Source organism: Chelonoidis abingdonii, chromosome 5 (assembly GCF_003597395.2).
Source record: "Chelonoidis abingdonii isolate Lonesome George chromosome 5, CheloAbing_2.0, whole genome shotgun sequence".
Lineage (NCBI taxonomy): Eukaryota > Metazoa > Chordata > Testudines > Testudinidae > Chelonoidis > Chelonoidis abingdonii.
This window is the reverse complement of record NC_133773.1, coordinates 101,966,517-101,978,965: the sequence shown is the minus strand read 5'-3', so window position 1 is coordinate 101,978,965 and position 12,449 is coordinate 101,966,517. Positions and strand designations below refer to the sequence as shown.

General features: G+C 42.9%; 1 protein-coding gene across 10 annotated transcripts in view; it reads left to right on the top strand.

Annotated features, from left to right (window-relative positions):
• TBC1D1 (TBC1 domain family member 1) overlaps nucleotides 1-12,449 on the top strand; it is a 199,882-nt gene that overhangs the window by 144,457 nt on the left and 42,976 nt on the right. For all 10 annotated transcript variants that reach the window (XM_075066530.1, XM_075066528.1, XM_075066526.1 and 7 more), the window contains one exon: nucleotides 6,796-6,981. In XM_075066530.1, coding sequence (XP_074922631.1) covers nucleotides 6,796-6,981 — 186 coding nt within the window. The remainder of the gene's footprint in view (nucleotides 1-6,795; nucleotides 6,982-12,449) is intronic.

Sequence of the window (12,449 nt, the reverse complement as noted above, 5' to 3'; positions counted from 1 at the left end):
ACAATGTGTTTGAGGCCTCTGGGTGGTGTTCCAATGACACTGCTGGCTGTGCTCCATGACGTGGCCCATTATGGTCCTAGCTTGGCCGGCTTGACTGATGCCTGATGAGATTTCCCATGATTGTGGGGAGGAGTTATTGGTCGTTGTAGTTGGACAGGTTCGGACACTGATCCCATGAGCACACAGGAAGCAGGGCATGCTGGCCCAGATTCCATTTGAGCAGGGTCTACCACAGCTAGAGAGGTTACCCAGTGCAGACTGTAGCAGAGAGCGTCAGAGACGTCCAACACCATATGGCAGGATGTAAGGCAGGGCAGGAACAGCAACACTGAACGGACACCAAGTGGCTGGCTTGTTACAGACATCTGCACAGCGCTATGGGCTAGACCCTCCCAAGACCAGATGGGAGATTCCACAAGGTTGTGGAAATAGCAGGGCAAAGATTTCTGATGGGACTCCAGATCGCACGACGGATCAGGTTAGGTACTGGCCAATCAATACCAGACATCGTGGTAATAGACAAGGACCAGAAGAACAAATGGTGATAGAAAGGCAGTGCCAAGTGACAGCACACTAGAAGAAGGATTATGACAGGCCTGGAAGAAGTACCAGGGCCTGAAAGAGGAAACTAGAGAGAGATGTGAATGTGAGGCCAAAGTGGTCCATCGTGTTGGTGGAGGGCACCGGGGCTAGTGAGCTGCCTAAGCTGGGTGAGTGGCTCCAAGCTCCACAGATCCAGGAACGACATGCAGAGCTCTCTGTCGCAGAAGACGGCAGTGCTAAAGCTAAGGAACACTAATAATTAGCTGCGTAGAACCGCTCTAAACTCCGCAGGCCTCTGGTAGAGGACCCGAGGTTGAGGAAGACACATACCACCCATGGGGGTGAGAGGGGAATTTTTTTTTGGTATATATAAAAAAGTGTCCCTCTGAACTACCATTGAGAATCTCTGTTTTCAGGACTGTCCCCTCCCTAGGAGCTAGTTTGAAATAGTATGCACAGATGTACTTGGCCTTGACTGGGTAGAGTAGTGTTTGAGTCCACTTTACTGCTTTTAGAGCAGAGCTTTTCCTTGCATATGTAGCCACAGAGTGAGCTGTCTCTTCCCTTGAGATAGGGACGAGATAGAACAGCCATTCTGTTTGCCTGAATGGAGAAGTCCCATGGAGATGGCCTTATAGTTGGAACTTGGGATAAAGAGATGTATATTTTCAACCACAACTATGCATGGGAGACATGGCACATGGCGGAGAAAGTGAGTTATTTTCCCTCCAGATACTGTATGCATGTAAGGCAAATGAGTCGATCAGTGTAGCAATATAAAATGGCTACACATCAATGGATGGGTGAAATTAAATCTGTATATATAGAGTTGATAAATTAAATTAATTATTGATGTTATTGTAGCACGAGTTACCAAAAAAACAAAACAAAAAAAAAAACTTAAGTACTTATTTTGGTACGGAACAATATTGTTCAATGTTTCTAAAAATAAAGAATAATTCCTCTTTTATTTTCATGAATTTTTTTTCTGTGACTGATTTAAGAGTTCTGCTGTAATGAATTTTTTAAGTGGGCTATTTGCATGCTTGACTTACTGCAAAAAATACTTAAGTACACAATCATAAGTGAAAAATTTGGTGAAAGGTAAAGGTTATGACGTGACAGAAAAGCTAGAAGCTAGAACAAACACTTCTTGAATGTTGTTCTGTTTGCATTAGTTGTAGGGGTTCGTGACTACATAACTGAATATTTACATTGGGAACTGGTATTCATCCCACTGTATTATGAATTGTATTGGTGCTGTGTTTATGCAGTTAAGGTTTGTGTGTTTTTCTGTGTCAAGCTTAGTTTAGCTATTTTTTTATATTCTAATTTTGATTATTTTAAAATCTCTGAGACATACTAGCTTTCAGTTGCTAGCAGATGCTTCTGTAATTTATTGAAGTGTACAGTTTATAAAGCTTTAGTTAGCAGGCCATTGGATAAGTATGTGGTTTTAATGTCTTTATAGTTTTGAGAAATAATGGACCAATTTCTGGCCTCTGCTACAGATCCTTTGGGTACGTCTACACTGCACGATTATTTCGAATTAGCTTAAACCGATATTACAAAACAGATCTAATAAAATCGGTTTAGCGCGTCCACAGTGGGATCCCGAAATCGATTGTTTGCGTCCATGGTCCAAAGCTACCATCGATTTCAGGAGCGGTGCACTGTGGGTAGCTGTTCCTCAGCTATCCCATAGTTCCCACTTCCGTGTTGAGAGCACAGTGCCTGATGGGGCAGAAAACACTGCCCCGGGTGGTGCTGGGTACAGCCTCACCCCTCCCTTTGTGAAGGCAGCAGACAACCCTTTGGCGCCTTTTTCGCGGAGTGCATTGAGCAAACGCCATAGCACAGCAATCTTTCCCTTTTTTTTTTCACGTGGTGGTGGGGGGAAATAAACTGAGGAGCTGTTCCCTGAACCACGCCAGACACTGTGTTTGAACCTACAGACATTGGGAGCTCAGCCAAGAATGCAAATAATTTTCAGAGACTGCTGTGGACTGTGGGATAGCTGGAGTCCTCAGTACCCCCTCCCTCCCTTCATGAGCGTCCATTTGAGTCTCTGGCTTCCCGTTACGCTTGTCACACAGCGCTGTGTATCCTGGAGTTTTTTATTCAAACGCTTTGGCATTTCGTGTTCTGTAACGGAGCTGGATACAACAGATTTGTCTCCCCATACAGCGATCAGACCTAGTATCTCCCGTACGGTCTATGCTGGAGCTCTTTTTCGATTTCAAACTGCATCGCCAGCCGTGCTGATCAGAGCTCCACGCTGGGCAAGCAGGAAATGTAATTCAAAAGTTCGCGGGGCTTTTCCTGTTTACCTGCCCGCTGCATCCGAGTTCAGATTGCTGTCCAGAGCGGTCAGTGCTGCACTCTGGGATACCGCCCGGAGGCCAATAACGTCGATTTCCGTCCACACGAACCCTAATCCGAGTTATCACTATCGAATTTAGCGCTACTCCTCTCGTTTGGGAGGAGTTCCGAAATCGATTTAAGGAGCCGTTTAACTCGATATTAATGACGACGTCGTGTGAACGGATACAGCGTTAAATCGGTATATCGGCCATTAAACCGATTTAAAGTCGCAGTGTAGACCTGGCCTTTGAGTCAGTCCAGTGGTGCAAAAGAGCTGCAAGCTGCCCTAAACTGGCAGCTGGTGAAATTTTGCCTGGCAAAGCTATTTGTCTGCCAACTCCGCTCCCTCTGGCGTAGGGAGTGCGTTGGGTAGGGGAGGTGGCACAGCACTCCTTTGCTGGCATAAGTGCTGCCGTAGGGCTGATACAAGCCAGTATAAATTAGAGAACAACCCTGAGGTATCCAGATAAAGGTGCTGTAAAAGTGGTATACTTTGGGGCTTCCCATTTCACCTCCAGGTAGTACTAACTTGAGCAGCATGCAACTAGATTTGAGGATAAAGCTAATGATTGTGCTCAGATCCCTCTCCTTGACCTGGTCTATGTCTTCACTCCACCAGCAGGTCCCTCATGAAAATATAATTCTTCTTTGAGGCCTATGTTATTGTCAGGTTCCTAAGGGAGAATTTTGCACATCACCAAAAATCTCTACCATCATCACCCTTAGTTCCCTTCTTGGAGGTCTCAGCCAAATGGTCAAGGACTGACTGCATGTGCCTGAACTATAGTTTCAACCCTATAAGTTAAATTCCTCTAGGTCAGAGCTGAGAGACATGGGCAGGGAGGTATTAGAGAATCTGGCCCATCTACTGCTTGTGTTATGTTTGTTCTTTGGTAAATTAATTTATTTCAATCTGGAGTATTAGCTGGGAGGAAGAGAAGGAAAGATGAAAATATACAATGTACGGTCAGCCTGTGGAACTCCTTGCCAGAGGATGTTGTGAAGGCCAAGACTAAAACAAAGTTCAAAAAGAACTAGATAAATTCATGGAGGATAGGTCCATCAGTGGCTATTAGCCAGGCTGGGCAGGAATGGTGTCCCTAGCCTCTGTTTGCCAGAAGCTGGGAATGGGTGATAGGGGATGGATCATTTGATGATTACCTGTTTTGTTCATTCCCTCTGGGGCACCTGGCACTGGCCACTGTCGGAAGACAGGATACTGGGCAAAATGGACCTTTGGTCTGATCCAGTATGGTCGTTTGTGACGGGTTGGATCTCAGAAATCCCCTTGGGAGCTGCCAACTGATGTGCCCAGACTACCTCTGCTCCTGTTTTCCCTGCCAGCTCAGGACTCCAAGACTCCTGTCTTGCTGAGCCAGACACTTCTGTCTGCTCCAACAAAGACCTAGAGTCTGAATTACTTGCCCCAAAACTGCAGGTTTGCCTGAAAACAGCTTACAGAACTGTGCTTGTCTTTAACACCCAGATGCCCAACTGCCAATGGGGCCTAAACCCAAATAAATCCGTCTTACTCTGTATAAAGCTTATGCAGGGTAAACTCATAAATTGTTCACCTTCTATAACACTGATAGAGAAATATGCACAGTTGTTTGCTCCCCCAGGTATTAATACATACTCTGAGTTAATTAATAAGTAAAAAGTGATTTTATTAAATACAGAAAGTAGGATTTAAATGGTTCCAAGTAGTAACAGACTGAACAAAGTAAGTCACCAAGCAAAATAAAATGAAATCATAGATTATTAGGGTTGGAAGGGACCTTAGGAGATCATCTAGTCCAACCCCCTGCTCAAAGCAGGACCAGTCCCTAAATGGCCCCCTCAAGGATTGAACTCACAAGCCTGGGTTTAGCAGGCCACTGCTCAAACCACTGAGCTATTCCTCCCCCTGTAATGTGCAAATCTATGTCTAATCAAACCGAATACAGATGTTTCAGTAAGTTTTTTCCTAAGACTGGACACCTTCCAGGCCTGAGCACAATTCTTTTCCCTGATACAGCTCTTGTTCCAGCTCAGGTGGTAGCTAGGGGATTCTTCATGATGGCTCCTCTCCTCCCTTTGTTCTGTTCCACCCTTTTTTATATCTTTTGCATAAGGAGGGAATCCTTTTGTGCCTCTCTGGGTTCCCACCCCCTCCTTCTCCATGGAAAGACACCAGGTTAAAGATGGATTCCAGTTCAGGTGACATGATCACATGTCACTGCAAGACTTCAAGCCTTCATTCCTCCCAGCCTGACTCACAGGAAGGCCTGCCTGCAAACAGAACCATCCAGTCAATTGCCCTGGTTAATGGGAGTCATCAAGATTCCAAGCCACCATTAATGGTCCACAGTTTGCATAATTACAGTTGGGCCTCACAGTTATATTTCATATTTCTAGTTTCAGATACAAGAGTGTTACATTTATACAAATAAAATGAGCACAAATGCTTTTATGTTACCAAGCTTATTTTTAAAAGGGGAGGGAGGGAGGGAGGGAGAAGTGTGTTTTGTATCTGTGGTGTCTATGGAATTGATACTGGGCTGTTTATAGTTTTGCCTGGATGGAATCCCATATTTTATTTGCACAAATGTAAAATATGTCAAGTAATAATAAACAAACAGCTAGCATCCTGAACTGTCTGGCCTATTAATTAGTGCATCTGATCTCATGTGGTGTATCGATTAGAATTCTAACCAATCAGTAAGATGAGCTTTGTGCTGGAGCCCTGCACCTACACAGAGTCAATGGGGCTCCATGTGTTCTGCTCACATAGAGCTCATTGAAGAAACAGGATTATATGGTATAAGTACAGTACTCAGACTATGAGAAAAATAGTTCTTAACCACTGCAGAATGGTATTCAGCGCTATTTCCAACAGACAGGAAATACTGGGAACAGGACGATATTGTCAGTAATAAAATGCTGGAATTGAAATTTCATAAGGTGGAAATCGGGCCCATATTTCTCCAGTTTTACTTCCTCTGAAGTCAGTGTCTGAAAACTCCCATTGATACAAATGGCCAATATTAGCACCTGTATTAAACATGTTTAGATTGGATGGTGTTCAAACTGGATGAGAGAGAGACACCTGAAGAAAGAATAAAGATGGGTTAAGAGTGTGGAGACTTTAAAGTCACATTTGATAACAACCATGCCTAAAGACATAGATTTCCTACCCCTCTGGCTCTCCCCTTCTTCCCCCGCAAGAGACATTAACTTCAAGGAGTGGAAAGAAGTCAGAGCTTTAATGACAGATTTTAGTCAAACCAAAGACAGTCATTTTTGTCATCAAGAAAGTGAAAATGTACCTGCCAGGATTTCTTTTTAATTGATCTGATGTTAAGGAGAGAGAGCCTGAATCTGACTGAGTAGATAGAAGGTACAGATATGGGCATAATGCAAGTGTATGTCTAATTAAGCATGAAATTTCCAGTTTTAGGTTTCCAATACAAATGCCTTGTTTAAATAATGTAGCCCTATCCTGGGAACATCAGATAGATTTACAAAAGGAATTCTCTTTTACAAAAGGCATTCTCTTGACACGAGTGCCCAAAATTCTGTACACATGCGAGAGCAAATATATCTCTGTGTGCGCTTCAGAAGTTCAAATACCTACACCAGTACTTCCAATAGTTAAGCACCTGCACACAAAATATTAACACTTGCAGCTACAGAATCCATTGGTTCCACTTGCAGTTAGATAGGTGTTTAGACTATTGAGACTGCTTATGCATGGGTTAAAGTACACACAGGTATTTGCACTTGCAAAGTTTAGATGCATACATAGCACATTTTTACATGTGCACAAGTGGCAGCAGGCTTTTGAAAAAGTGCCCTTTTATTTGACTGTGAAAACTAAATGGGAATGCTCATTTCTGTCTCTTGAAGATTACTCTGAATTGGGAGATCTTCCACCCAGGTCCCCATTAGAACCAGTTTGTGAAGATGGCCCCTTTGGGCCAGTGAAAGAAGACAGGAAATGGACAACTCGGGAACTTCGAGAACTGTGGCAGAAAGCCATTCTTCAACAGATACTGCTCCTCAGAATGGAAAAGGAAAATCAAAAGTTGCAAGGTTAGTAAAAATTTTGATTAGATCCGATGGAGAACAAATTATGTATTCTTGGTTTGTATTGAAGCTTTCGTGGTGAATAGGATCAGGTCTTAAAATGTTTTAGAAGCAATATAGATAAGTCAATCTAGCACTGTCTCTCCCAAGCCTCTTTATTTATGTATGATGTTTCCTTCTTTCCGTCATTTACTCTTAATCTTTTACCTATGGCTTATTTACTTTATCTGAATTGCCACTTCATTGTTGCCATTTCATTGAATGTTTTTAGACTGGTTCGTGGAAGTGCTGATAAGAAGCTCAGTGCTGTCCTTCTGAACTGCCTCTTTAGTATATTCTGATGCACAGGTGACTGTTTAAATATTGGTCATTCACTAAATCCTGTTAAGCTGTTCCAGGAATTAAAAAGAGTTCTCAAGGAGTTGGCTTTGTACTTTAATCTGTGGGTGAAATACCGATTACCATGGTGCTGACAATTATGCATACATTATGCAGACACTTAGTAACATAATAGAAACTGTGTAATATAATGTTAACTGTGCATTTTGTGTAGGAAGATCAGAAAACAGTGACACCTCTACTCTGATATAACGCGACCCGATATAACACGAATTCACATACAACGCGGTAAAGCAACGCTCTGGCGGATCGGCGCATCAGCTCCCAGCTGCGGCGCTCTACTTCTCACCACCAGTGAGTGTGGGGAGGTTGGGGAAAGGAGGCCCTCCATACTCACTTGCAGTGGGAAGCGGAGCACCGCAGCTGGGAGCTGGCGGAGTGGAGTGGGTCCGGGGTGCTTCGGTTCTACCGCTGCCAGTGAGTGCAGAACCTCTCTCTCTCTCTCTCTCTCTCTCTCTCTCTCTCTCTCTCTCACTCACTCACTCACTCACTCACTCACTCACTCACTCACTCTCGCTGCAGGTGAGTACAGGGGGGCATCTTTTCCCCAACCTCACCGCACTCACTGGCAGTGGGAAGCGCAGCACTGTGGCTGGGAGCTGGCGGAGTGGAGCAGGCTGTGGCCAGGCTTCTCTGCTTTTGCCCCTGCCAGTGAGTGTGGGACCTTTCTCTAATGCCCCCCACACACACACACATGCAACACGGCTGGGGCCAGGGCAAGGAAAGCGGAGCCGGCTGGGGCCGCAGAGCTCCGTTTCCCACCGCAGGTGAGTACGGGGGGCGTCCTTTCCCTCACCTCCCTGGACTCACCTGCCGCGGGAAGCGCAGCACCACGGCTGGGAGTTGGTGGAGTGGAACGGGATGGGAGTGGGCTGCTCCGCTTCCCGCCGCTGCCAGTGAGTGCCTGTCAGGGGGTGTATAGGGGGCGGGGCAGTTGGGGATAGGGAGCAGGGGGGTTGCATAGGGGGTGGGATCCTAGGGGTGATTAGGGATGGGGGTCTCTGGAGGGGGGCAGTCAGAGGACAAGGAGCAGGGGGGCCAAAACAAGTTTGATATAACATGGTCTCACCTATAGCGTGGTAAGATTTTTTGGCTCCAGAGGACCGTGTTATATTGGAGTAGAAGTGTATAAGGTATTAGGAATTAAGATAGAGTAGTAAGACTTAAGTGCTTTTCATCCTAGTGGAGTTTTTCTCTTCTGCTTAATTGTTTTTTAATCTTTTTATTTTGTCATTTTTAATGTACATGAAACGTCCATACAAATAGTACCAAATCTTATGCATAACCTGGTTTTGTTACCTTTTTCATAGACCTATTTGTGTATGGTCAACCTCTTACATAAATTCCAAATGACTGCAACATCTAATTGATCCTAATGCACAGGGGTGTGTCATTTTTCCATTAAAGGGTTCCCTATACTTTTCTCCATGATGCTAATGTTGGGGGGACCTGTCCTTTTCCAAAAGTGAGCTATGTTATATCTGTCTGCTGGCAGTGTAATAGTGTTATCAGTGGGTCCTTCCCTGAGTCAGTAACCTCCTTTGGACTGTAACCTAAAAGAATCATTATGGTTTCTGTGGGTAACCTAACTTCAGTTATTTTGAAAATTTTATTTGTTGTTTATCCTCTAACACTGTTAACTTAGGGCATTCCCACCATATATGCAGAAAGGTCACTATTCCCTCACATCATCTCCAGCACTTATGACTCCCTTTTTTATGTATATTTTCTTTAATTTAAATAGACTGAAGTTCCACTATTAAAGTATTTTGTAAATGTCTTTAATGGTTATTTAAATAGATGAGGTTTCTGGCCTTCCTGTTCATTTCTTTCCCTATTCTCCATGTCCTCCATTTTACAGAAAACCCAAGATTAAACTTTGTTTGTTGGCTTGGCCACACCTCTCTGATTTGAGGTGAAATGAGAGGGAGTCCAAAGACTATTTGGGATTTGGAGGAGGAGGACCTCTTAGCCCTGTCAAAGACACTAATGGTGAGAGTGGCCATGATGATCCTCTGAAGACTTCTGAGGGAGGGAGCATCTGGCACCAAGATTGTGTGTGAGGGAGGACACTCCTCTTCCTCCCCACCCTCGGATAAATCTCTGAGTAAGATGTGTGGAGAGGAAGGGTTGTCTATCAAGGCAGACAACTGTACAGAAAGAGGCCTAGGGTTGTAGGAGCTGCAGTAGTCCTGAATGGAATCCTCTCTCAAAGCTGTGCTAAAGCTCTTGGGGGATAGTGAAACCTGGGTCCAGGTTTCTGTGGTATCTTGAAATCTGAATGGATGATTGCCCTTTATGATGTGCACTGTGTTGTATTTCCTTAAGCATCTACTTGTGTTTCTGTGCTTGTGTTACCTTTTTTAGAAAGAATCTACATCATTCCATTATTAACCCTTCTTGTTTTAAGGAACAGGTTGTTAACATTAAATCAAGTTGACTTAATTTGATGTCTCACTACAAAGTCAAAATATTGAGACCTAGGGTAAAATTTTCTAAAGTCCCATTTTCAGTCTTGACTTGGGGGCAGATTTTCAAGCACTTAACTCCCATTGACTTTCAGTGGGAGTTAGGCACCTAAGTGCCATTTGTGCCCTTGAAAAATCAGCCCAAGTCACTTCTGAAAATAGGACTTACGTACCTGAGTCACTTTTAACAATGTTATCCGTCGTCCTGGATAGCGGTGATGGAGTGGTCATTGACTGAGTGATTGCTGATGGATTGAGTTTAATGGGGGTGGGGTTAAGGAGCTACAAAGCTTGTCCCAGCTTTGAAAGTGTCAAGTCTAGCCTGGGAGCTTGGCTTAGGCAAACTCCTGCTCCAATTTCTGAAGTCAGACTGTGACTGAAGTTAGCTTGGAAGCCTGGCTCAGGCAAAGGCCTGCCCAACAAGAAAGATTTGCGCCAGTCTTGAAAGACCTAGCCTAGCCTGGGAGTATCATCTTAAAAGATTAGCCCAACCTAGGGAAAGCTGGTTTAGGCAGAGGTCTATGCCAGTCCTGAAAGATTTTGTGTAGTATGAAAGCTCAACTCAGGCAGAGATTTCTAAAACTTCCAGTTAGTTCTAGCTGGTAGCTGTATTATGCAGTTGCTGTAGGAATTTCTGAACATGTGGGAACCTAAGGTTTTTTCTGTTCTTAGGGGAGTTAACATTAAAAAGTATATTTTTCCTTTTTTTTTTTTAAATACGCCGATGATTTATTTCTTGCCTCTTCCACCTTCAAAGTGAAACCCACATGAAACCCACGGATAACATGTTAAATCACTGTGTGACACTTTTATATCTATGAAAAGTAAGAAAATAAGCTTAGTCAGATATTGATCATCACTCTGTCCAGAGAAAATAGACACTAATTACTAAACAACCACAAATACTCTAAAAATAGGTATGTTTGAAATTTGTCAATAAATGAAAGAAACAAGTCTTGGGAGTGTGCTATGAATTTAAAGAAAAAGGAGCACATACATCTTGGAATTGCTTTTTCTTCTTCCTTACAGGCGAATAAATTTCAAGTGTTCTGAGTTGCTGTTATATAATGGAACCAACCTGTGACACGTTTTGAAAAGCAGATGAGAACATGCTTTAGCATGCTTGCTTTTTTATCGGCCACATATTCTAGGGTTTTCAACTTTGGGAACTTACAGTAAATATTTTAATATGCAATAATGTTTCAATAAGCACAGAATACATTCATTTTGACTACTACTAAATTAAGCAGTAAAAGTGCTAACATTAAATGTCTAGTATAATATTCATTACTTACCATGTTTAGCTCCTGATACGTTATTGAACATTTAAATATTTACTGTTGCTGTCCAGGTGTTCTCACTTATTGAGGGTATATCCTACCCTCAGTCTTTCCATACAACTTCCATGCATTCTGTACGTTGAACAGCAAAGTAAAATTATGCTTCCAAATGTTCAAGTACCAGATAATGCTGTTAACTGCAAAGATAAACAAAATGACTACAGTGAGTTTGCCCATCAGCTCTAATGTAACCTGGCACTGCGGTGCTTATTTTAAAATTATGTTCAGGTAGGAAAACCAGGGGCCTTATGGTTTTTTTTATATAATATTCTCTTTTACTTGAAGAAAATGTGAACAAGTTGGCTCCTCTATTGAGTGGAGTTGCATTTATTTAGAGCTATAGAGTTACTTTCTAAGCTGACACATAACTATAATACCCATTAGTGCTGTGATTCTTTTAATTCAATGTTTAAGCGTAGAGTAGTAAAAAAGATGTTGGAACATCAGGGTGTAACTTATGACATGTCCTAACAAGAATGTGTAGATAAATCACGCTTCAATAGAAGTGTAAGCACAATATGTCTGAATTTGTTTAGCCCGAGAGTGCCTAATTCTTGTCCTACAGCAAGATCAACATGTATAATATCCTATTCTAATTTTGCTATAGTAGTTTGGCTCACCTCTAATTACATATTGTATATTTGTTGAACATACCAGTCCGGTGAGTCTAAACACTGATCTGAAAGGAGAAGTCCTGGCTAACATAGCAACAGACCATTTTTTTCACTTCAGTCTGGAGCTCCCTCCCTTTGGTAGGTAGGGGAGCAGACCTAGGGGAGAATAAATCACATTATTTGTATGTTATTCTCTGCACAAACCTCCTTTGTCACTAGCACTGCTCACGTTCACTGCAAAAGTCTCAGCATTTGAAGGAGGGCATCTCCAGACTGCAGAAGTTGAAGAGTGAGGTCACAGGAGGTTAGATTCTTTGAAGCCTTGCTTTCAGCAGTACTGAAGGTAAAAGTCATGATGGCAGTGTGAACAGGAGGAAAGAGAAGAAGAGAAGTTAAGGAGTCAGACTTTTTTTTTAAATGTGCAGCCAACCATTACAAAAACAAAGGTGCATTGCTTTCTTTTAATCTTTAGGGTTTCTTTTTGTATCCTGGTTTCGCTCACTCCTCTCATGGCTTCTCACGAAAAGTCCCCATGTAGATGTTGTCATAAACAGATAGCTAAGGGTTAATGTTTCTTTTACCTGTAAAGGGTTAACAAAGGGAACCAAACACCTGACCAGAGGACCAATCAGGAAACCGAATTTTTCAAATCT